This window comes from Peromyscus californicus, unplaced genomic scaffold (assembly GCF_007827085.1).
Source record: "Peromyscus californicus insignis strain IS unplaced genomic scaffold, ASM782708v3 Scaffold_18__1_contigs__length_77618521, whole genome shotgun sequence".
Lineage (NCBI taxonomy): Eukaryota > Metazoa > Chordata > Mammalia > Rodentia > Cricetidae > Peromyscus > Peromyscus californicus.
In genome coordinates this window covers 31,234,022-31,258,690 of record NW_026294480.1, presented here as the reverse complement: position 1 = coordinate 31,258,690, position 24,669 = coordinate 31,234,022, and the positions used below count along the sequence as shown (strand labels likewise).

Below are 24,669 nucleotides of genomic sequence, written 5' to 3'. Positions count from 1 at the left end.
AGCGCGGAGCCGCTTAGCTCCACGGTCCGAAGCGTGGGTGGCCAAAAAACTTTGTTACGTACGCGTGTGCACTTGGGAGCACCACCGCGGTTCTGGGAAAGGATCAAAGCGACCTTCCTAACTGTGCGCAGCGCTTGCCCCCACCCCACCCCACCCCCTGTTTATTTTAAATAAAAATAATTCTAGCCGATGAGTTAGGAAACGGGCTTTAGAGCCAGCCACGCGGGGAAAGTGCAGCGGGGAGGGTTCAGCAGGTGGCCAGCCGCCCGCATCCCCGCCACCGCCGCGCGCCCGCCCGCCCGCGCGCGCGGAGTCCGGTCCACTCCATCAATGGGAATCCCCCGTGGGAAAACGCGCCTCCCACCACGCCTGCGCTCGCGCGTCCAGCCCATCTCCGCGCCCCCCTCCCTCCCCCCCCGCCCCCCCGGGGCTGCCGCCGCCGCCGCGTCCCACCCCGAGTCCACGCCCGCGGACGAGTCTCCGTGCCGAGGGGCGGGGGCGCTGCCGCGGCGTGGGGTTGGGGGGGGGCGGCGGAGGTGGCGGGCGCGGGGAGGGGAGGGAGGGAAGGGGGGGGGTGGACGGGGACGGGAGCGGCGCGCGGGGAGGGGAAGGGGTTCTCGCGCGATTGGGCGAGGTTTCCGGTGTTGTGACTGAAACCCGTCAATATGGCGGCGATCGGCCGCGGCCGCTCTCTCAAGAACCTCCGAATACGAGGTAAGCCCGCCGCCGCCCTCGCTGCCCCCGCGCTCTCGGTGGCCGCCGCCGCCGCCGCCGCCGCTGCGGTGGCGCTCGGGCCTGCCCCGCGGGGCCTGGGGTGAGGGGGAGACGAGCTGGGTCCCGGCCGCCGGCGGCCTGCGATGCTTCCTAACTGGGGTTGTGTGTGTGTGTGTGTGTGTGTCTGTTTCGCACAGGGCGGAATGACAGCGGCGAGGAGAACGTCCCGCTGGATCTGACCCGAGGTAACGCGGGGCGCCGCCGGGGAGGCGCGGGAACGGGAACGGGAGCGGGGCCGGGACCCGGGTCGGGGCCCGAGGCTGGGGGCGGGTCGGGGTGGTGGGGGCCGGCCGGCAGGCAAGCGACCCGCGGGGGCAGCGAGGGGCCGAGCCCGCGTCCATCCCCCTGCCCCGTGCCCGCTTTCTCCCTCCCCCCCCCCCCACCCGGGGCTGAGCCCCTCCGGGCCTCGGGCGGCTGCGGGAGCGCTGGAGCGCGGGGCAGGACCTGAGCGCAGCCGGAGACCCGGGGCTCTCCGGACACCCCTCCCCAAGACGCTGGAACGTTCTTGATCCTCTCACCGCTCCCGGGCCCCCGAATCCCGGGGGCGGCCTGGGAGGTGTAGGGGTGGGGGGTAGACGTTGTTATTTAGGTTACCGGAGGATGTTTGAGGGAAGAGCGACCACATCCTGCCCTCCCCGGCCCCCGGAGCAGATGCTGGACCGGCTGGGTTCTTGCTGACTGCTTTTCTCCGGGCCGCGCGGTCCTCCGGGGGACCCGGAGCTCTGCTAACTCGGCGGCGAAATGGGAGAGCAGCTGTGGACTGCTAAGTGTCTGGTTTATGCTGTGTATCCCTGCTGCTTGCTTCCCTTTCCCCGGGCCCGCTGGGTCTGGAGTTGGCGAGAGACCGCCCCCTCACTCTGCCGCAGGTTCATTGTGTACCTTCTGCAGTGGCGATGGGTTTGTTTACACCTTCTCTGCAGGGCAAGCCCCGGTTATATTTTTAAGAACTGTATCCGCCTGACGATCGGCGTCGCTTTCTTCGGTCACCGGCCACCGTACTGGTGTTCGTTCCACCGTATTTCGCTGAAGCATTAGTAGTTACATGCAAGATTCTTTTCTCTTCCTCCATAAACAGGATTTGGTCTACAGATTTCAACGGTCATATTCCGCAGCGCTGTAGTTTGGAGCGTTAACTAAGTAGTTCTGCTGTACAAAATCACTTTTTGAGATCCCTGAAGCGCCTTAGGAAGTTAAAAAAAAAAGTCGTAAACGTTCTACAGACCTGAGTTTGTTGTTGTTTTACCTTGTATTGTAACTCAAGTATTTGGTGATTGTGAGGTTTAGGAGATCCATCTCTGTATTGACGGCATAATTCATTCTTAGTTTTGTTTCAGTTTTTTGTATTGTTAGAACTCCTGTGTAGGCTGAAAGACCAGTTTTTGATTTAGTTACATGAGTACATATTTACTATTTAGTATTTGGTTCTGATAGTTCAGGAAGTTAAGTTTTGAGTAAACAAGGCAGAAACTTTTCTAAGATACAGTGCAGTGGTGTGTAAGTCCTGGAAATGGCAATTAATTAATTCAGTGATTTGGAACATTTTTTCCAGGGGCTAGGTTTGAGAATCAGCTTAGAAAAAGATCAGACTTTTGACATTTATTTTTTGCAAATTTGTAAACTTAATATAACGTAGACATGAAAAATTTATACAAAGTAGGTTTTCCAGAAAGCGTTCTAATGAGGATCATAATACAGACCTGCGATTTAGCATTGCACTTTTCTAACTATGTAGTAGGTCAGTGATTTAATTTCTATCTAAGCAATTGGGTGAAAAGAGTACTTAGGTAAACTTGAGCCTAGTACCTACAGTAAAAACCTGCTTGGATGTGGTGTTAGAAATAAATTGTAATTGTAGTATGTTGACTTTGTTAAGCTCCTTTACATATTTACTTCTGTGGTTGGTGTCAAAATTTGGGAGTGTATTATTAAAAATCAATTCTCTGAGACTTCAGTATATATCTATATAATAAAACTTTCTAAGATTATATAAAATGCTCAGAAAATGTTTTACTTGCCCAGATAAAATGTACTAGAGTTCCAAATAAGTATACACAGCTTGTTGACAAACTGATTACAAAAAGGAGTTAGATTGAGTGTATGGTGAAACTATTGACTAGAGAAAGGGTTATTTTGATGAACATTTCATTGTTCCAGGGCTTGTGGATCACGCATGAAGAAAGTTCATGAAGAATTAAACTTTGGTAATAATTTGAGACTGGTAAGACAGTCTGGGTTGCAGCTGAGGGACAGCTGCTTGTTCATTGGATTACAGTTCGGAAAAAGATAAAGTTTGAGCAACCAAATTTTTGTTTGGCTTCATGCTGCAGCAGTGTTTGCTCCCATTCCATTTGTTCTGAGACGTTGGTTGTGTAGGTGGATAACCATGTTCATTGTACATAGAGGTTATGGTCATAGTAATCCCTAGAGGAGACAACTATGTATAGTTAGAGTGCTGTTGTAAAGTCAAATAATTCTGGATCGTAATCTCGGGGCAACAGTAGTTGGGGGATTTGGGACAAGTTATTTGACCTTGCTTCCCTCCTGGTTTCTTCAACTGGGAAAGAGAAAATAACTTTAAAGTGTTAGTAAGAATGTGAAAGGTAAATGAAGGTGGTTCTTAATTACTCAGCATAAAGTTTTGTAGTTTATGAGTACTGTTTAGTGTTAGTTCCTTCCCAGCATTGTGAAGCTGGGATTCTGTAAGTCATACTTTAAAAGAGCATGGCAAGTGATTGTGTGTTTGCATGTATGTGGGCAAGTGCAGAGGCACATGTATGCATGTGCGTGGAAGCCGGAGGACAGCCTAGGGTGCTGCCTCTCAGGAGCACTTTTTTTTACATGGTTTCTGGGTATTGAATTCCTTATGCTTTGGGATAGCACTTCTCTGACACAGCTGTTTCCCCAAGCCCCAAATTATTGTTTTGATTATTACAAATTCATTCAAGGAATCACAGAATTCCTTTTTGAGATAATCTGCTTTATTAATTGGGTGGATCTGAAATGGAGTATTCGATGATAATATGTTTTTGAAAAAAAAAGGTATTTTTCATTTCAGAAGAGATCTCCAGCCAAGCAAGGTAGTCATGATGGTAGTATCAGCATTTAGGAAGTTGAGACAGGATTGTGAATTGGAGGCCAGCCTGGGTGGGCTACATGAGAACTGCCTCAAAAAAAAAAAAAACTTACCAACTAAGTTTAACCAAAAGTACAGTTTGTTTGTACTTAGGATTAGGTATAACATTGTATTTTGTGAACCTTAGAAATGTTTTTAGTTACAATGATTGGCTGTATTTGAGTCTCCTGAGGTCCAGGAGAATTTGGTTTGGCTACTAGTGTTACTGCTGTTGCTCAGACAGAATGCCTGTATTAAAAATGGTTGATGGATTCATTTTGATCTAGGAACCCATTTAGTAAATCTTAAAGATATTAGTAATTCTTGCTTTCAGTTTTGTTCAGAAACCTACTCTACTTAATTTGTGAAAGTCCCCAATTTGCTACTGATACCATTAAATACTCCCTATATTTCACACCAAAATATATTTTTTTAAACAAATGCAAACACCCAAATGCTTCCTTTAGCTACTTCCACAGCAAGCATAACCCTTTTCTTTTCTTTTCTCTTCTTTTCTTTCTTTTTCTTCTTTTTTTAATAGTGCATCCTCTTCTGGTACTGACTCAGACTTGAAAAGACACAGTGTTCTTTCAGAGTAAGCCCCTGTTAATGTAGTGTTCAAAATTATTCCCAGAAAATAGACAATTCTGTATTAGTATTATTAAACTGTAATTTGTTAAAACTACTGAGTTTTACATTTTTTAAACTAATGAATTCCTTTATTTTTCCGTTAGTAAGAATGATTGATGGTCCAGCTTGCTTTTTAGTATTCAGAAGAGCAGGAAGGCTATCTGAAATAGTGTGAATTTGAACATTTTTTGTTTTCTAATTTCCCTTAGTTGGGAGGTTACTCATTTGTTTAATTGCTCACTTGAGTTAAACCAAACAAACAAACATTGACAGAAATCTATTCTGTATCAGAAACTGAATTAGATGCTGGAGGAGTAGGAATGAGGAGGATGTTGTTCCTTTGAAGAGTTTAGTGGAGCTGACATAAAGGAGTGATTGTGGTACGGAACAGTAAGTACAGACTGTGCAGGGAGCAGAATTAGTGCAACAGCAGTCAGAGGAGAATGTGATTATCTGGTGGATTGGTGACCAGAGACGCCTCCTAAAGGGCTACACTTCTCATAAAAACGGTGGCAACGTGGAAGGAAATGTGGGCTGTCTGGAGAATAAACCACACTTTTGGAAAGGGAAAGTCAGTAGATAGAGCTGTGTAGAAGGCTCCTAATAGAATCAGAGAAGTGAAGGAGTAGTAGATCAGGGCTTCAGCTACAGAAATGGAAACAAAGATACAGGAGAGTGAGGAAATCAACTGATTTGCTTTCTCCCATTGAAAACCGACTTTTTAATTGTTAAGCAACCCCCCACCCCCATTTTGGAGAAGTCTTGCTGTATATCCCTAGCTGGCTTGGTACTGACTAGTACTGGTCTAGGCTAGCTTTGAACTTGGAGTAGTCCTCCTGCTGTGGATCTCAGTGCTGGGATTACAGGCATGTGCTAGCACAGCTAGCTACTTTGATTTCTTTATTAACAGACCTGAACTCCTAATTCCCTCATCACTTCAGACTCACTGTTGACTAGGGTCAGACTGCACAGCATCTGTTCCGTTCCAGGAGTGACTATATTCTCCATAAGATTTCCTTCAGGAGTCTGTGTGAAACTATTTTCCTTTACTTTTGTTTCTTCCCGTCAGCTCAGTTTCCACGTGCTTAGCAAACATTTGCTGTCCCTTCATATGGGTAGGTTACTCTAGTGGGTGTGGGCCTAGGCTGAAGATAGAGAAGATTGGAAATGTTACTTTTCGGAAGACTTTAGGTGGATTAGTTTATCTTCATTCCACAGTGTCTTCATTACCTTGGCTCTCTCCCTGTAGTGCAAATGCATATATGTGAACAGCCTCTAGTAAAACTCACTGACATTTGAAGTTCTACAGTCTACTTTTGCTATGACTACTGTATTACTAGTGTGTCAGGTACTAAACTATCTCACTTTTCACCAACTGTTTGCTATGTCATCCTAATTCAAAGAATAAAACTTTGAAGTTCTAAAGCAATGAGACTTAGATGTACTTCAGCCAGTGTCATAGGGCCAGTGAGTGTTGTCTCTCTAATCCTTTTAAAGTTAGAATGTGTAAAGCTTTGCATCTGAAAGTGTGTCTACTTTGACTTAGAGGAACTACCAGTGTCTTCTCTTGTTCAAACTATAGACCAGCTCTTCATCCATTTAGTGCTGTTGACAAACTGCTTCAAGTTGCCTTTGAAATATCTGTTTGATAGTCTGTTCCCTGTTGAGTAACACAAAGACTTTATTTCTGGTTTTACCTTTTCTTTCCTGCTGTACTACAGCCAGAATCATTTTCTTATAAATGCAGATTTGATTTTTGTCATTCATTTAAAATTAAACAACAGCAAAATGAGGTTTACTTTTGCTTCCAGAATAAAGTCCAAATTCCTTAGCTTGGCATCCAAGGCCCTTTGTAATTTATTTATGTATTTTCTTCTGTGCTACTACAGCTGTAATAGTCAAGGTCTATCTTCCTGTTTGCATAGCTCAAGTGTGTGGCACACTCCTTCGTGCACAGAACACTTCTCATAGGAAATTAGGGTTAGTTTACTGGTCTAAAGCACCGACTCTCCCTCCATTCCTCCTTTTTCTCCTTGTAAACTATGTCTCTAATTGAGAGTACTTGCTTGAGTCAGAGAAGAATGCTGTTCCTTAAGTGTGGCATGTAATTTTATATATCCAGTTTCCTTTACCTAAGAATGCATTCCCAATACTCGATCAATAAAAATCCTAATTCTTTCAGGTTAAGGGATAGAACTGAAGGACCTTGCACATGCTGGCCAAGAACTCTATCACTGATTTGTTCCCAACCCCGGAAGTGATGTTTTGAGTGAAAGAATGGAGAAGGAAATGAGCAAAAGTAATATAATGCTATATTATTAAAGAGAACAGAGTAAAATAATGCTTTGAAGTTGCAATCCTGTGGGGCAACCAAATCGATAGTGCTGTAAAATAGAGAAGTCTTTCTGCAGGGGACAGTTATGACTTCAGTAGGGTTTTAAATTTCGTGTGATTGATGACACCAGAAGTACTATACCAAATATTGGAGTGGATGTCTAGTAGTTGTTACTTTGAATTTAGTATTTTTTGTGTAGGGTGTTGGGAGAATGGAGACACACAAAACACATATGCACACACACACAAAGTATGCGTTGGGATTAAGTATAGGAGCTTACACATGCTAAGCATGTTCACTACTGCTGAACTGTTTCCCCCTTCTCCTAAATGGAGAGTTAAAGATTTGAGCATTCCAAGACAATGTGATAAGACTGCATATCATGGATAGGAGCCTTAAGAAGAGGCCAGCGGGTGAAAATGAAGGTTATAATCTATGAGCATTTTTCAGGTGAAGGGGCTGAAATCTATAGTGTTGAAGTGGGGTTTGTGGACCTTAGTTCTATCTACTCTAAATGTGAGACTGGTTTGGGCAGGGTGATTAACCTCTGGGCTTCAGTTACCTTTCTTCTGTGATGCATACTACTTTTTGCATACAGCACTTTCACCTGCCATCTGTGTGATTCTCAGATAATCACCAGCTGGTGAAAGGTTAAAAAGAAGGCACTCAGAACCTTGTTAAAATCATGGTGAGATATATTCCCATACATCATAGTGAATACGTGTTGGAGTGGTGGTGTTTCATAGTCCTTTATATGTATGTTACATTCAAGTGACCCATTGCTGTGACTGGCCCCCTGCCTCCCAGCTCTCAAGCTCCAGAAAATAGGGCTGTGAAAACAGTGGGGCAGGTAAATGAATTGCATGCCCATCTAATTACGGTCTACTTTTTCCTGCACTTAGAAAAGTGATAATAGGAGAGTGTGAAATCTATATTCCTAATATTTGTTTTTATGTGTAGTTTGGGAAGATTACATGTTCTTCTTTTTCCCTCTAGTAGGTTTTTAGCATAATTTTTATTTCCTAAGCAAATGACTCTCAGAATAATGGAGAAAAGCAAACAGGTTAAAATGCTTATTAGGTAACTAGTACATGAATGATCGAAAGGTAACTGTTAAGCTTTTTGGATCATCCATTGTTTTGATATTGTTGTACTTTTTTTGTTAGTGTGGCCAGGTTAAACAGAATTGCCCCCTGAAAGTTATAGCGGTACAATAATTATGTGTACCAGCTAAAAATAACATTCATATGTTCAGTATAATGAGGTCAACAAAGAATCTAAACATGAGTGCATTCTTCATGTCCCTATGAGTCGTCTACCTAGACTCGTGCACTGTGCCGTGCACCCAGTAATGATGACATTGCTATAACATTGAGAATATGCTGATACCTAAATGTACCCGTTTCAGGAGCCAGGTGGCTATAATAACAGATGCTTTAAGAAGACTTCATAAACCCAAATTAACTTGTATTTGAAAGACATCTTAAATGTCTTCCATTTTTACTCCAGTATACTGAAGAAACTGGATGTATAATGGTTTTCTTGCTGTCATCTTGTGCCACCACAGCAGGCTTGAGGCAGTTTTAAAATCAAAACAAATTGGAGAACTAATTTTTTTTTTTCAAGATAGGGTTTCTCTATATAACAGCCCTGGCTGTCCTGGAACTCAGTTTGTAGACCAGGCTGGCCTTGAACTCACAGAAATCCACCTGTCTCTGCCTCCTGAGTGCTGGGATTAAAGGCCTGTGCCACCATGACTGGCTGAGAAGTAAAATCATACTGGCAAATCATTCACTATTTAAGATAGTATTGGGAGAGGTTGCTGACAAGTATTTTCCTTTTTAAATGTTGAAGACTGATTATATTTAAGCTTAGGCTTGTTTGGCCTTTGAAAGTAATGCTGGACTCGACTGAGAGATTTGAAGCATACTGTGAAATAATTGCATACTTGTGACGATGAGTATGCAATTGCTCACATTCCAAGCTCAGTCATAAGTGATTTTTCTCCCATTACTGTGTAGTGCATATGGCTTTCCTCTTCATTAATATGTTAATACAGAGGGTAGTGTGCAGGGGGCTCTGTAAGTTTAGCAAACTTAATTCTAAAGAGATGCAACCTGGAAATGAGAGACGAACATAGGGTAGCTATTGCTATTGTTATTTTCTACACTGAAATGACCATTTTCTCTTCTCAGAATTTAAGCATATGACCTACCAATGAGATAGATGAGTTGAAATTAATATCCTGAAGGGCTGGCAAGATGGCTTAATGGATGAAAGCACTTGACTTGCTGACAAGCCTGAGTTCCATCTTTGGAACTCACATGAGTAAAGGAGAGGACTCATTCCAGTAATTTGTTCCTTGGTCTCCACAGTGTGCTGTAGCATGCACATGCACACACACTCCCAACACACAAAATAGATAAATGAATACATGTAAGAGATATTTATCTTGAAATAGCAATGTTTCATTGTGAATTCCAGAGACCCTGCTTAGCCCTATCGAATGGTAAATAATATTTGGTGAATTAGGGTACTGCTGTATTAGGGTACCAAAACAAGACTTGGATTGTCACTTGCTGAGATTTTAGACATCTTGCTCTGAATCCAGTACAGTTTCATATGTTTCTCATACTGAATAGAGAGTGAAGAGGCACAGGAGCTGTAAACAAAAGAGATTGCCAAGTAACTTAGTTACTTAAAAAGGAGCAGTTTGCCAGAGAAAGGGATACTTAACTGCTTTAAATGTGGGCATGTATATATTTTTTTCAGCAGTTACAGAGATCTAGAAAATCACATCTTGAAATAGTAGTGCTAATTATTTCCGTGCTCGGTCCATCCCTAGTGTATTAAAACTTGTAATTGCCCTGTTTTTTCCCCCCACTAATGATCCTCTGATGTACTCCCTAACATTGTACCATCCCCACCACCTGCCTCCTGCTAGTGCGGAGGGGGAGAGAAAAAGTGAGAGTTGTATGGAGAGAGACTTCAGTGCCGGAAAGATTGTGGGTGGTAGGAGCTCCAGCATTGAGCTGTGTTGTAGTTTCTGTTTGTGGCCAGGGGACAACAGAATATTGTAAACGTACTGTTTCCCATACGTCTTGTAAGAGGTGGTTGTGTTCTTTTTAAGTCCCATTTGTCTCCTGTCATACTGGGTTAATGTGGTGGTGATGGAGTGACCGAATACTGGAGCTGTTTGATACACTCTTTGCCAGAGGTTTTATTACTAGACTGTTACTGGGGGTGTTTTTAAATGACACAGGCTGCTACAAAGGAAGTCAGGTGTGTTCATGCTTTAGAAGTTTCATATGTATATGGAATTCTTATATACAATTTTAATTATTTTTGATGAATTAAATTTAAGAGTACATTAGCATTAAAATAGTTGTTACTATATGTATTTTATTCCCGCCTTTGCCATTTTCCTTTCTGATAGGAGAATTTGGTGTTAACTGTTTTAGCTTTGTTTTCTCCCTGGCAAAAAGAGAGAAATTACTTAGAAAAAAGAAAAAGCTTTTGGATTTTAGAAGTCAACAAAAATATATTGAGAGCCTGGGTTAAAAACACTGACAGTTGCTTTTATTGTTTCTTCTCATAGTTTTTTTTTTTTTTAATTCTGTGTTTGATTATTGAGGATTTTTTCACATGAATCAGTAATTGTTTTCATATTTAAAAGTACCACAGAGAAAAAGCATAATTTCTTTTTTTCTTTTTTGAGATAGGAGCTAACCTCAAACAGACTTCTTCTGTCTCAGTATCCTAAGTGTTGGCACCACCACATCTAGCTTTATGTTGTAAACAAATCATATATTTCCATGAAATGTATGGATTGGGGTTAAGGTATGTTTTATCTATGAACCTAAAGTTTATTTAGTTTTTGTGATATTGGGACTTGAACCCATGGCCTTGTACATGGTAAGCAGTCTACTACTGAGCTACATGCCCAGTCTTTTTGTTTGTTTTGTTTTTCTGAAACAGTGTTTTCTGTGTAGCCCTGGCTGCCCTGGAACTCAACTTTGTAGACCAGGCTGGCCTTGAATTCACAAAGATCTGTCTGCCTCTACCTCCCACAGTGCTGGGATTAAGGACACATCACACCAGCACACCCCCCCCCCCCATCGTTTTTTTAAAGCATGCATATTTTATTGATAGTAGACACATGTTCATACATATTAATTTCTCCTCGGTCTTCTAAGGTATACATTACTTATATAATGCCATCTAGTCATAATATGTAGGTTAAATGCTAAAACCATTCCGAACTGATAAGAGGGAACTTACATCTGAAAAGTGAAACACCGACAAGGAATTTCAAAACAAGGAAGATGAAGAGGTGGCTCAGTGGTTAAAAGCACTGGCTGCTCTTGCAGAGGACTCAGGCTTAGTTCCTCACACCCACACAGCAGCTCACAACCATCTATAACTCCAGTTCCAAGGGATGTGACACTTTTCTGGCTTGTTGCAGGCACCAGGCATACATACACACAGTGCATGTATATACATGCAGACAAAACACTCAAACACATAAAAATGAATCTTGGGCAAGATGGAAGTTGAACCTTGGATCTCTGAATAAACATGTGGGTTCTATTACTCCTTCTGAGTACCTTCAGTTTCTAGCTGTGACTATATACCCATGAAGAGCATTGTGAATAATTGACAGTCAGTGTATGGGAGAAAAATTCACAGAAAAGCCATTTCTCTTCATACAGGGCTCTGATGAGACAAGATCAATGAATATATGAATACCACTAGAAGAACAGCTTGTTAAAAACCGTGCATAGATTTTGCAGAAGTTCCCCCTTCCCCCAGGCACTGAAAGCTGTCATCATGCAGACCCTCACACTTGAAGGGGAGGACTTGTCACTGACTGTGCTGGGAGATCACTGGAGGAAAGAAGACTCAGAGGGTGGTGACCAGGGCAGGAGGTATCCCATGACAGGAGAGGAGAAGCCAACCCAGACTTGTAAACAGTCATTTCCACAGGTGGAGCTTCACCTTATTCGTAGTCTACTCTGGCTTCCTCCTTGACCTTTGCACCTTGCTGTGTCCTTCACATCATTCCTGCCTGCTTAGATATGAAGTCATTGTGTTTGTCTCAGCTCATCCCAGCGCCCTTTCCTTTGATCCAGACAGGTAACCAAGTATGGCTTCGAGGTAGTCAGATCTGCTTTTTGGAAAATAAAGTATGACACTTGCTTAGACACTTCTCCCAGTAACCTTGATATATCTGATCCAGTACCGTGTTTGGTAGAGAGAGGGGCTATTGTATACTATTCTAGAACATTATTTGTCCACATAGACAAATGAGAATGAATTTTCAACTTGCAGAGTTTGGGCTTCACTTCTGGCTACTACCAAATCAAAGCCAGAATTATTTCTTCAATCCCAGCACTTGGGAGGCAGAGCAGGAAGGAAAGTTCAAAGCCAGCCTCACTATATAACAAGTTGAAGGCCAAATTGGATTTTAGATACAGGCCATAGTATTTTATGCCATAGAATTCCTATAATTACTACTAAAGTTAGGGTATATATTACCTACAGAAAGAGGGGGGAAAAGAGAAAATAGAAAATAGGAACAATTTTATTATCTGCCACCCCCACCCCATCTTTATTTTTTATTTAAAGGAGGAATCTGGAAGTCATGCATGTAAAGCAGAGGCTCCCCGTGATACTCTTCAAAGGAAAGAGACCAGTGTCTGTAGTAGTTAGTGTTCCTCCCCTGTGGAGTTCAGGTTTCTGCAGTTCTTCAGTGCAACTCCTTATAGAAATTGTACTGTGCAGGATCTAGGCATTCTCAGTCCTCTGGAGTGAAATTGGTGACTGTGTTTTGGAATGTCATCGGGTCCACAGAGGAACCCCCTTCCCTTTCTTTCTTTCTTCCCCCCCCCCCCCCGTGCTTGGAAACATCACAGAGGAATTTGAAATTACTGTGCTGCTGTGGGATGTCTTTCTGTATACTGTGAATATGTGTTGCTCTGATTGGTTGATAAATAAAGCTATATTGGCCTTTGGCAAGGCAGCTTAGAGGCAGGCAGGAAATACAAGCAGATAGACAGGAAGAAGAAAAGAGAGAAAGAAGAGACACCAGCCACTGCCAGCAGAAGCAAGATGTGAAAGTACCGGTAAGCCACGGCCATGTGGCAACTTACAGATTAATAGAAATGGATTAAGTTATAGGAGATAGCTAGCAAGAAGCCGGAGCCATTAGACCATACAGTTTGTAAGTAAAATAAGCCTCTGTGTGTTTACTTGTCTGAGCAGCTGTGGGATGGGTGGAACACAGGAAAACTTCTGACTGCATTGTGCACCCTGGTTTTCTGGGTGTCTCAGGTTTTCTGTGTGCATCTACTAGCACTGGGGGGGGGGGGTGGTTGTCTAAAGACCATATCTGTTTTGTAATTTTTTTATTATTTTTAAATTTGTGTGTGTGAGTACATGTGAGCACAGGTACGTGCATAAATCAGAAGTGTTGGATTCCCTGGAGTTAAAGGTAAACCACCTGAAAGTGGATGTTAGGATTCGAACTTAGGTCCTCTGGATAAGCAGTACATGTTCTTACCTACTGAGCCATTCTCCAGTCCTCCATTTCTTTTTCAAATTCTTATTTTTGAGACAAGATATCCTTTGCTATGTTGCCCAAACTGGCTTTGAACTTACAATCTTCCTTCTCCCGTATCTTGAATAGCTGGAATTATAGACATACAGTGCCATGCCTGACATCTAATGTTTATTTTTAAGCACGCTTAAGAGATATTGGTTGGTAGATGGATTGATTGAGACCAGGTCTCTTGTAGAACTCTTGATTCTCTTGCCTCCTCTCAGGTGCTAGGATTATTGGTTTATGCTACCATGCTCAGCATAGAACTCTTTCCTGATCCTATGCCTCTTTCTCCCAGGTGCTAGGATTATTGGTATATGCTACCACACTCAGCTGGTACATGTTTATAAATCATTTTATTAATCTTCCATCTTAAATCAGGAGTCTGCTTTAAAATACATTTTGCCAATCCATCATTATGAAATCCTTCCATTGCATAGGCTGTTCATAGAGTTTATTTCTTTGTTCATAAAACTTCATATTAAATGAGCTAGAATTAAGTAAGTAATTTCTGGTAAATAGCTTTAGTTATTTCCATTAAGTAAATGAATTAAGGCTTTGTTTTATGTATACATAAAAAGTAGTAGTTGTAACTGCTCAACTACTCTACAATTTCAGTGAGACTCTTACCCTTTTTCTCTTGTCTCAGACCAGTTGGCCATTGAGTATTTGCTGAATATTGGTTATGTTCTAATTGGCATTGTTCTGATCGCTTAGTGTACAAGACAGTGCTGGTGATTAGAGGAAATAGCAGAAGCAAATCATGTTATGTATTGGGAACTGAGGGGAGGATTACTAGTTTGGTCTTATACGTGCCTAGGAATTATGTCCTAGTATACTTAGGTGACTGCAGAGGAAATGAGGCAGTGAATAACTGGCTCAAAAGGTCACATTGGTATTGAGAGAAGAACGATATTTGAATACCTTTATTGTTTCTCATGCCAAATCTCATGCATTTAACCTTTTACCATCTTTCTTTTTTTTTTTTTAAGATTTATTTATTTATTATGTATACAGCATGTATGACTGCAGGCCAGAAGAGGGTACCAGATCTCATTACAGATGGTTGTGAGCCACCATGTGATTGCTGGGAATTGAACTCAGGACCTCTGGAAGAGCAGTCAGTTCTCTTAACCTCTGAGCCATCTCTCCAGCCCCTTTTACCATCTTTCTAGAATTAACACTAGGGATAATAGAAGATAGATCATAACACCTGTAGAGTATGGATTTGGAGCCCCTCGGAAGTAAATTACATTTTAGCTTTCCCCCTTAATATTTTCTCCTTAACCATTCCATCATTATGAATATCACTTTGTTTTGGGGTGGGGACAAGACAGTTCTTTGCAGCCCCTTTGATTTTATATGTGTTGCGTCATTTCTTTGGTCACTCTACAGTACAGTTGTTTGTGTATTTAGCAGACTTAGTTTTTTCAGACTTTCACTTTGTAGAATCACAGTGAGCTTATAAAACTGGATTTTCAATGTTATTATATGTAAAATAAGAAAAGTAGGTTGTAATTACAAAGAATAAAAGGGGCCTGATGCTGTGTTTGAATAAGAATGGACCCCATAGGCTCTTATATTGAATGCTTAGTCACCAGGGAGTGGCACTATTTGAAAGGATTAGGAGGAAGTGTGTCATGGGGGTGGGCTTTGAGCGCACGTGCGCTCGCACTCTCTCTCTCTCTCTCTCTCTCTCTCTCTCTCTCTCTCTCTCTCTTTCTCTCTCTTTCTGCCTCGCTCTGCCTGTGGCTCAGGATATAGCTCTCATCCACTGTTCTAGCACCTACCTGTCTGCTTCCTGCCATGATGATAATGGACTAAACCTCTGAAACTGTAAGCGAGTCCCCAATTAAATGCTTTCTTTTGTAAGAGTTACATTCGTTGGTCATGGTGTTTCTTCCCAGCAGTAGAACAGAGACCAAGACAGATGTCAAGAACACATGATTTGTACTGAATACACTTGTTGATGGTATGCACTTGGAGTATGTAGGGCAAATCCTTTCCCTTTGGGAGGTTCAGTGATTGTATGTTCTAAAATAAAGACGCAGTCTGACATGGTGACACACGCCTTTAATTCCAGCACTTGACTGGGGGTGGGCAGAGGCAGGTGGATCACTGAGTTCTAGGCCAGCCTGGGCTACATAGTGAGACTTTCTCAAAAGTTAGAACAAACAAACCAACAATAGACTGATTACCGGGGAGAAAAGGTGTTGCAACTCTTAGAAGAATAGGTGTAATACTAGAGATGAGTGAATACCTAGTAAGGTTTAGCAGTTTATGTACTCTATCCAAGAAGGACCAGGGGATGGGAGATGTAGGCCATTTTAGAGTTAGAGTACATCCTTACCGGGGAGGCAGTGGTCCTGAAAGACGATAGTGGCTTGATGAAAAGTTTTTCTGAGTTCTGAGTGTGGTGGTGCCAGTGTTGGCCTTCCTTCCTGCTTGTTTTTTAGTCCACTGCTCAGTCCTCCATAAGATATCTGAAGGGGTGCTTGCATGTGTCCTGCAGGATTCAGCCTTTAAGAGAGGCAAACGTCAAAAGGAAATCCTTCACTCATTTGCTGCTTGTCAGGCACTCTCATCTGAGTCTAAAGCTGCATACTTTGGAGTATCATTTTCTGATCCTCTACAGATTTTATTTAATAAAAATTTGTTTAGTTCTTTTACATCCTGGTATATCCTGGTTGTGTTCCCACTTACTGCCTCGTAACATAACTTGAGATAAGTGAAGTATACGTTGATACAGAGTTGCTGTTAATGTGTGAATATGGACCATAGGAGTACATGTAGACAGGAAAGAGCAAAAATATGACTCCCAGACAAAATAAAGTCTCCTGTTCTAACTGTACTGTTTGTAGGATCTTTAGTGTGTATAAGTGTGGAATCAGGCAAGTGAAGAAGTGAAGATTTGACTCCTGAGTCTAACTCAGTAAGGTTGTAACTTTGGGCAAGTTGCCTTTTCTAAACATGTTTCTTCATTTTCTTTTTTTTTTCCCCTCGGAGCTGAGGACCGAACCCAGGGCCTTGCGCTTGCTAGGCAAGCGCTCTACCACTGAGCTAAATCCCCAACCCCACATGTTTCTTCATTAACATTAGAGACTGAGACTAATTTGAGGAGTGAACTATGTTTGTAAAATATTATAGTTTTGGCACATAAATATTAATCTAGAGTAGACTGTAGATTTTTTAATTGACTAATCAATAAATGCAAAAGAGATGACCTTTTCTGAAAAAAAAAAGACCAGATGACATCATTTCAATTTTGAATAGGTAGAATTAATTAAATCAAGAGGAAATAGGGTGTGAATAAAGTCATGAAACACAACTGAAGGAGGACGATAGGATAGAGAACTGACCCTCCTGTGTCAAAGAATCTTTACTTTAGTAGACTTGTAATAGGTTTTAGCCAATTAATATATCTCAATATGTCATCCTGCACTCGAATACACATACACACACACACAGTTTTTTTAAAGTGACTGTAAAGAAAAAGGATCAGTTTGCTTAGAAAGTTAAATAATTAGAATTTCATCATGCCCCAATAAAATTGATAGGCTAATATTTCTATAGAGAAAAAGGAAAGATAATAAACAATATTTGGTTCTTAAGTCAGTAGTACCCTCATGTGGCACTGGTTGTGGTACACTCTGTCATGCTGGCATTGAGACAGGAGGATTAGAAATACCAGGCCAACCTGGGCTACATAGTAATACCCTGTCTTTTCCCCAAATTGCATGTTTCTTTGGAAATAACAATATATGCTAGCATTAGACAGTTGTAATTGCTCATCAAAGTTGAAAAGTTAAGAGCAGGAAGTAAAGATGCTTCTCCTTAAAAGCACATACATGATTAAACATTTTATCTGATTCTCTTTCTTTTTTTTTTTTTTTTTTTTTTTTTTTGGTTTTTCGAGACAGGGTTTCTCTGTGTAGCTTTGCACCTTTCCTGGAACTCGCTTTGGAGACCAGGCTGGCCTCGAACTCACAGAGATCCGCCTGGCTCTGCCTCCCGAGTGCTGGGATTAAAGGCGTGCGCCACCACCGCCCGGCGTGATTCTCTTTCTTAAGGTTGCAAAGGGATCATCCTAATTGTCTTTCTTACCATGTTCATTCCAGGAAGTCATAAAATAATGTCAGATGGCTCCCACCCTCGCCCTCCATTGGTTTTTCAAGACAGTCTCATCCTGTAGCCTGGGCTGGTTTCAGACTTGTGGCCACCCAAGGGCTGGGATTGCAGGTGAATCAAGCCTAGTGATTTTTTTTCATGATTTTTAATAGACATATTAGAACTTTATGAAAAGGAAAATGTTTAAAGTTGCATTGGTGGTTAACTACATCTCGTATTCATTCATTTATTTTCTTGTTTCTTCCTATGTCTTTAATTGGTTTCTGTTTCTCTTTTGCCAGTTTTTATTTTTCTGGTATCTCTAATAGAATATTCTATAGAGACTGATTGCATTTTTTCCTTAGTAATATTTGATAGTACTTATCACTGATTTACAGTAAATTTAAATTAGTTTTCTGTAATCATTCATTATTCTCCTCAAGTTGGTGATGTGAAAGTTGGTGGTTAAGATTTTGCTGGCTAGCATTTGATACTTGTCCTCCAAGTTAGAACCAAGTATTTCATAGATAACCAATTAAACATTGGAGGTAATTTGGCAGGGCATGGCTAATTTGTCTTTTAGAATAAAGAAAAATTTCTTTATTTGGTCATGAGAAAGCAGTAGATTAAGTGTGCAAATGAAACAAAACATTGAACTACACTGTAGTTAACCTTCCATTTGAGTGCATAGAATTCTAAATGCTGATAGTGCATCCCTGCCTGACTTCCTTTCCCTCCTACCCTCTCTTCTGTTTCTTTCCTTTTTTTTCCTAAGACAGAGTTTCTCTGTGTAGCCCTGGCTGTTTTGGAACTGGCTCTGAAGACCAGGCTGGCCTTGAATTGAGAGATCCACCTCTCAAGTTCTGGAATTAAAGGCATACACCACCATGTAGTCTCAAATGTTTATGCTTGGATTTCCCTGATGGTGGAAACAGTAACCTTGAAAGAGCCTTGCTGTTTGTGAGTCTGTAGTACATTGAACAAGTGTAAATGCAATATAGATTATTAGCCCCAAAGGACGATTGTTTTTAGGGATGAATTTTAAGTAATAGATGCTGTTAAGAATGACACAGTGCAGTTATTTATTTATCTATTTATTTATTTATTTTGGTTTTTTGGGACAGGTCTCTCTGTGTAGTTTTGGTGTCTGTCCTGGATCTCGCTCTGTAGACCAGACTGGCCTCGAACTCTCAGAGATCCGCCTGGCTCTGCCTCCTCAGTGCTGGGATTAAAGGCGTGTGCCACCACCGCCCAGCATTAGATCTACTTTTAACCACTGTATTATTTTGAGATAATGATACTATTTGCTCTAGTGTGTAGCTACTATTTGCTCTAGTGTGTAGCTGGTATATTCCCCTCAACTGTGTCCATGGCGTAGAGTTTAATGTCCAGCATAATCAGAACTTGGTCCCAAACAATATTTTAATTAATAAGACAGTAACAGTGTGGAAGACTTATCAAGTACTACTGTATTTTAATTGATATTTCAGAAATCACATACTTTGAAGTAGATGTTCCTCCTATGCAGGGCTGGTGGAGGTCAGGTACTTCATCCAGTGATGTTGCTGCTGTCAGACCCTTTAAAGATTCTGCTTGGCTAGGGTCGATGGCACTGGTAGAGTGCTTGCCTAGCATGTCCTGGGTTCCCCCTCTCCCACCACCAAATAAACAAATTTCCAAAAACTACTTTTGAAGAATACTAAAGTGTATTTTTTTAAATTGTTGTTTGGATTGTCTTTTGGAGATGAAGTTTGGGATGGTTAAGTATAATTTAGGTCCAAATTTGAAAAACCAGTTTAACTAATTAACTATTATAAAACAAATATATTAAGTATCTCTTTTTAGTACCGTATTGAATACTGGGATATGAATGTAAGACAGATAATTTTGTTTTAAATAGCTAGCACTCTGATGACTGCCATTATAGACTGGTCCCTGGTTATCCCTAAGACCATTTTCTGTAATAGCTATTTTCATGTTCTGTTTTCATTCCTATTTGCTGTTTGGTAAATGGCTTCCTTATCATTTCTAATATTTTCTTTGTAGAACATATGTACCTTGATTATACTATCTGGATCATTGATACAACTTTCTCCCTTACTTCACTTAATTTTATTTGCCTTGATAGGCAAAGGAGCCTATCTGCATCTCTTTTTATTTTTTTCTATTGTTGATTCTTTTCTCTTCCCCCTCCTCTGCCTTCCCTTCTTTCCTTTTCTCTCTCTCTTCTTACCTCCCCTATCTTTTCTCTTTTCTTTTTTCCCTTCTTTTCTTTCTGCTTGGCTGGGATTGAACCTAGGACTTCACAGATGGTAGGCAAATGTTCTACCACTGGACTACAACACATCTTGTTCATTGTCCTTGCCATTGGTGCCATTAGAGTGTGTACTTACTGTTTGTCTTCCTGCAATGGAAATTTTGTGAGTGTAAGTTTAAGTATTGCTTTGCTCATTATTGCATGCTGTATATGCCTAATAAATATTTATTGACTGAGTAAAAGTGACCATCAGATTTATGTTCAGTTTGAGGGCTTCAGAGTAGTTTTGTATTGCTTACAATATCTTAATTATGTAGTTAAGTACACCAAACTTAATGATTTAAAATTACTAATTATCTTATTCTCACTTTTTTTCCGTATTTCTCATCTGGGTTAAGAGCAGTACTTTAATTGGGCCAAATCAGATGCCCTGATGCCATCTTAACCTTGTTTCTTGTCCTTGTGGATGGTGGTACTGATTTCTATTTCTGAAATACTTTTAAAGTCTGGTGCTTCATATCTGCTGCCTTACTTTACTCAGGGCCTTGTTTCTGTTGGATGATTGGATAGCTTTATAATAACTCCTCCAGAAGTTCTATCTTTTCCCAATCTCTTCTCTCTCCTACAGCAAACACATTTTCTGAAAAGTCAATAATAACTTCCCAAATGGGGTTGAGTTCTTGCTTTGGGATTTAATAGTATATGTTACCTTATGCTATGCTTTAATTTATTCACATGTCTATCTTACTAATCAAAATTAGCAAATATTTATTGACATTTTACTGTGCCCTGGACACTGATCTTTGACTGTGCCTGATTCAGTGATGACAGAATGAGTCCCCTGTTCTCGAGGGACACAAATTGTAAACGTGTGAACATGGAATTTTAGATACTGTTAAATTTGGCATGTGGAAGAATGTTGATTGATGGCTGGGGGAAGAGAGGCTAAGAAATGCGCTATGAGGTATAGTATTTAGGAGACAGTGTAAGTGGTAGGATGAATGAAAACCTTCCAAATAGAAGCAGCAACTAGTACAAATTCCCAGAGATAGGGAAGAACCGGAAAGGCTGCTGATGAATGTAATGAATGAGAGGGAGAGCGGAGGTATGTGAGATCAGAGGAGAGAGACAGACAAGTATTAGCTTGAGTGAGATGATTGAGGGAGTCATGTGATCCGACTTAGAATGATCACTGTTTGGAGAAATGCACGTGCCCTTGGAACAGTGTACTAGGCCTTTTCTTTTGGGTCACCAGCCAGCTCCCAAATCATGACATGGAGACTTCTTATTAGCTTGGAATGCTCAGTCTAGCTCAGGCTCATTTTGGCTAATTCTTTTAACTTAAATTAATCTGTTTTTCTTTATATACCCTTTGCCTCGGGGCTTTTTACTTTTTCTTCTGTATATCTTACTGCTGCTGCTGTCTGGCATCTCCCTCGTTCTCTCCTTCTCCTCCTCTCCTGTCTGTCCTAGATTTCGCCTCCTATTTATTCTCTATCCCTGTCAGCCCCCACCTATCCTTTTCCTGTCTAGCTATTGGCTCCTCAGCTTTATTAGGCCAGTCAGGTGCCTTAGGAAGGCAAGGTGAAGTAAATGTAATACATCTTTACGTAATTAAACAAATGCAGCATAAACAAAAGTAACACACCTTTACACAGTTGAAGTAATATTCTGTAGCATAAACAAATATAACACATCTTTGCTTAGTTAAAATAATATTCCACAACAGAACAGTTTCTGGATAGGCACATATCACTAAATCAATACTAATTGAAAGAATTAATCCTTTTATTTTGATCACAAGACAGGCATGATTTTTCAGTTTGAAGCATTTGAGACTTACATATTGTCTTCAAGAAAACAAATCAAAATGGATTTGGTGGAATGATGGATGAATTAGTAAGCTATGGATTTGTAAACTAATTTTAATACTTTAAACAATCAAGGAATACCTGAAACATCATTATTTCAGTGAAGTTTTTCTGTTGTAGGTAGAAATGCTACATTCATTCATTTACTCATTCATGTATTCAGGTAGTTACTGTGTAGAATACCATAGACAGTATTCTGCCAGTTTCTGGTTGAGATTATAAGATAGTGCTGACCATACTCAAGATTGTATATAATTTTTTATAAAAGTAATTGTGAAAGACTAGTTAGGCTAGGTGACAAAGCAGGGGCATGAAGGGCATTGGCTGGCTGCTTGCTCTCCTCCTATTCCGATCTATCCACATGAGTCTATTAAATGGGTAACAGAATTTATTAAGATATAAATTGAGGAAATACACTCACAAATACAGAATGGAGTAGACAGCAGAAGTCGTCCTCTGATCTGACCAGGAGCAAATCTACCTCTCAGGCAGGAGCAGGCCAAAAAGAAGTTGATGAAATCATTGCTTTTATGGTCTTAACTTTTTTATTATGTCTAAAAGTCCAGAATAATTTTTTCTTGCTCTTGGCAGTCCTGCTTGCCCCACGAAGGGGCATGTGACCCTTCTCCAACTCCTTATAAGAGGTCGCACTGCCTCCTTTGGGCTGTATAACCCAAGGTGATGGGCAGAGCAAATGACTACATCCCCCCTCCTCTGTACACAAAATCTCTCTCTCTCTCTCTCACACACACACACACACACACACACACACAGAGGCATGCACCTGAAAAGTCTGGTTTTATTCACATGATCCCTCTTGCTGTGTTGCTGCTGCTAGGTGCTTTCTAGATGTTGAAATTAGCCTTGGGAATATGGTAAAATAGGCCAAAAAGAAGTTGATGAAATCATTGCTTTTGTGGTCTTAACTTTTTTATTATGTCTAAAAGTCCAGAATAATTTTTTCTTGCTCTTGGCAGTCCTGCTTGCCCCACGACTGCTCCCACCTCAGACCTGTCCTGCAGTCACTGCCGACTGCTGTACTGAAGTAGAGCTGTTTGCTTGGAGGCCATGCAGACTAGTTCATACACAGTCTGAGGGAAATCCTTGTCATTCATTTCACATCTTTTTTTTACATACTTCGATGTTAGAAAAAGTTCCAGATTTATAATGTGCTAATAGTAATTATATAGGCTCATGATCACTTTACAACCTTGGAAACCCCAGATCTCTGAAAAAAAATTTTTTTTTTCAATTAGTAACCTGATAAAACCTGATCTGACTTAAACTCACTGGTTTTGAGTCTGACTAGAATTTTATTATTAATGTTGATCTCCTGTGGTTATCTAGTTCCAAGTTTCATCTCAAACAGAAAATTATACTTTGTGAATAAGCGAGGCTGTTCCTAATACTATTTTGGAATACTCTGATAAATTACATTTTAAAATAATAAATGAATTTTAAAATCTGTGTAATCACTAAAATTCAGATGAGAGATTGCAGACAACAGTAAGTATGGGAAACAAATGTGTCAAAAGCACTATCAGAATATATACATGTAGAAGTGTTAGCAGTGTTTCTTAGTTACTTTTCTATTGCTGTGATAAAACACTATGACCAAGGCAACTTAGAGAAGGAAGGATTTATTTGGAGCATATGGTTCTAGAGGGATGGATAGCAAGCAGTCCATCACCATCATGACAGCGACTATGGCAGCATGTTGGCCAGCATGGGCACTGGAGCAGCAACTGAGAGCTGACATCTTGATTCACAAACAGAAATCAGAAAGAGCCAACTGGAAATTCAGGCTGCTTTTGTGACCTCCAAGTCTGCCCCAGTGAGACATACTTCCTCAACAAGGCTATATACCTCCTAAGATTGTTCATATAATGCCACCAACCAGGGACCAAGTATTTAAATGCCTGAGATTATGGGAGACATCTCATTTAAACCACCACACAGAATATCATGTTCTTACCTTCTATTTTTGAAAGATATACCTAGAAATGGATCATACTGATTCTATTTGTAATAGCCCAAAGCTTTTGGATTGTTAAAATTTTGGATTTTTGATTATTAATGCCACGAAGTTGTTAGGAATGTCCAAGTGAAATGTAGGAGAGAAAAACAATAATTTTGAAATATATGGATCAACTTGCATTCATACTATACAAATTAATTTTGAATTATACTTTCGGTTTTTTGTTTTTTTTTTTACTGATTTATGACTCATGAAAAGGCTTTTTACCTGTTTCCTTTTAATCCTTGGGGCTTGAGATTAGCCAATATATTTTTGTTGTGATGCTTTTGAGCATGCTATGTCTTCTTTGGTGTATATTAATGATTATGCTTACCTAAAAGACATCAGCTGGATACTAAATAGGAAAGCATCTACAAGGCGTTTATCAGAACTTAGAGTATGAAAACAAGACATAAATTATGATAGCAGGCTTATTAACGATGATGAGGATATATGGAGTAAGGTGTGTCAGTGAGACTTACAAACTTACATGCATAGATGTAAGTAGACTCTAAGGAGCCCAGAAGTTCCACTAGTCATATTACATAAGGAAAGACATTTTAGAAAGCTTTTTTTTTTTTTTTTTTGCTTTTAGGATGAATTATTTTGATCATGTTTTTTTTTTTCTAAATTAAAGTGGACAGATCCTGCAACTTACATACCTGAGATATATTTCCTTAATTGAAGATACAGTTAAAAATTGAAGTTTCATGGCATTGTTCCCCTCCATGTTAGAATTAACCTTCTTGTTATTAGAATTGGTGGAGACAGTTGGAAGAGAACTCTGAAGGCAGAGGCTAGGACTTGAGACCATGGTAAAGAATATGGGCCACGAGGAGGCAGTACAAGCCTTTAAGAGAGGAACACTGGGGGCAGTGAAGAAATAGGTGTGAAAAGAACTCCAGGAGAGATGTATGTAAGTAGCATTACCAGTACAGTAAAGTCGGGGTCTTGAAGAGCTAAGG

The 24,669-nt window shown here is 40.6% G+C and overlaps 1 protein-coding gene across 4 annotated transcripts in view; it reads left to right on the top strand.

Moving 5' to 3' along the window:
- The first annotated feature begins 600 nt into the window (after nucleotides 1–600).
- The window catches only part of Rictor (RPTOR independent companion of MTOR complex 2), a 103,514-nt gene continuing 79,445 nt past the window's right edge, over nucleotides 601–24,669 (top strand). For all 4 annotated transcript variants that reach the window (XM_052743200.1, XM_052743198.1, XM_052743199.1 and 1 more), the window contains exons 1-2: nucleotides 601–714; nucleotides 912–959. In XM_052743200.1, the coding sequence (XP_052599160.1) occupies nucleotides 666–714; nucleotides 912–959 (97 nt within the window). In that variant the 5' untranslated portion in view covers nucleotides 601–665. The remainder of the gene's footprint in view (nucleotides 715–911; nucleotides 960–24,669) is intronic.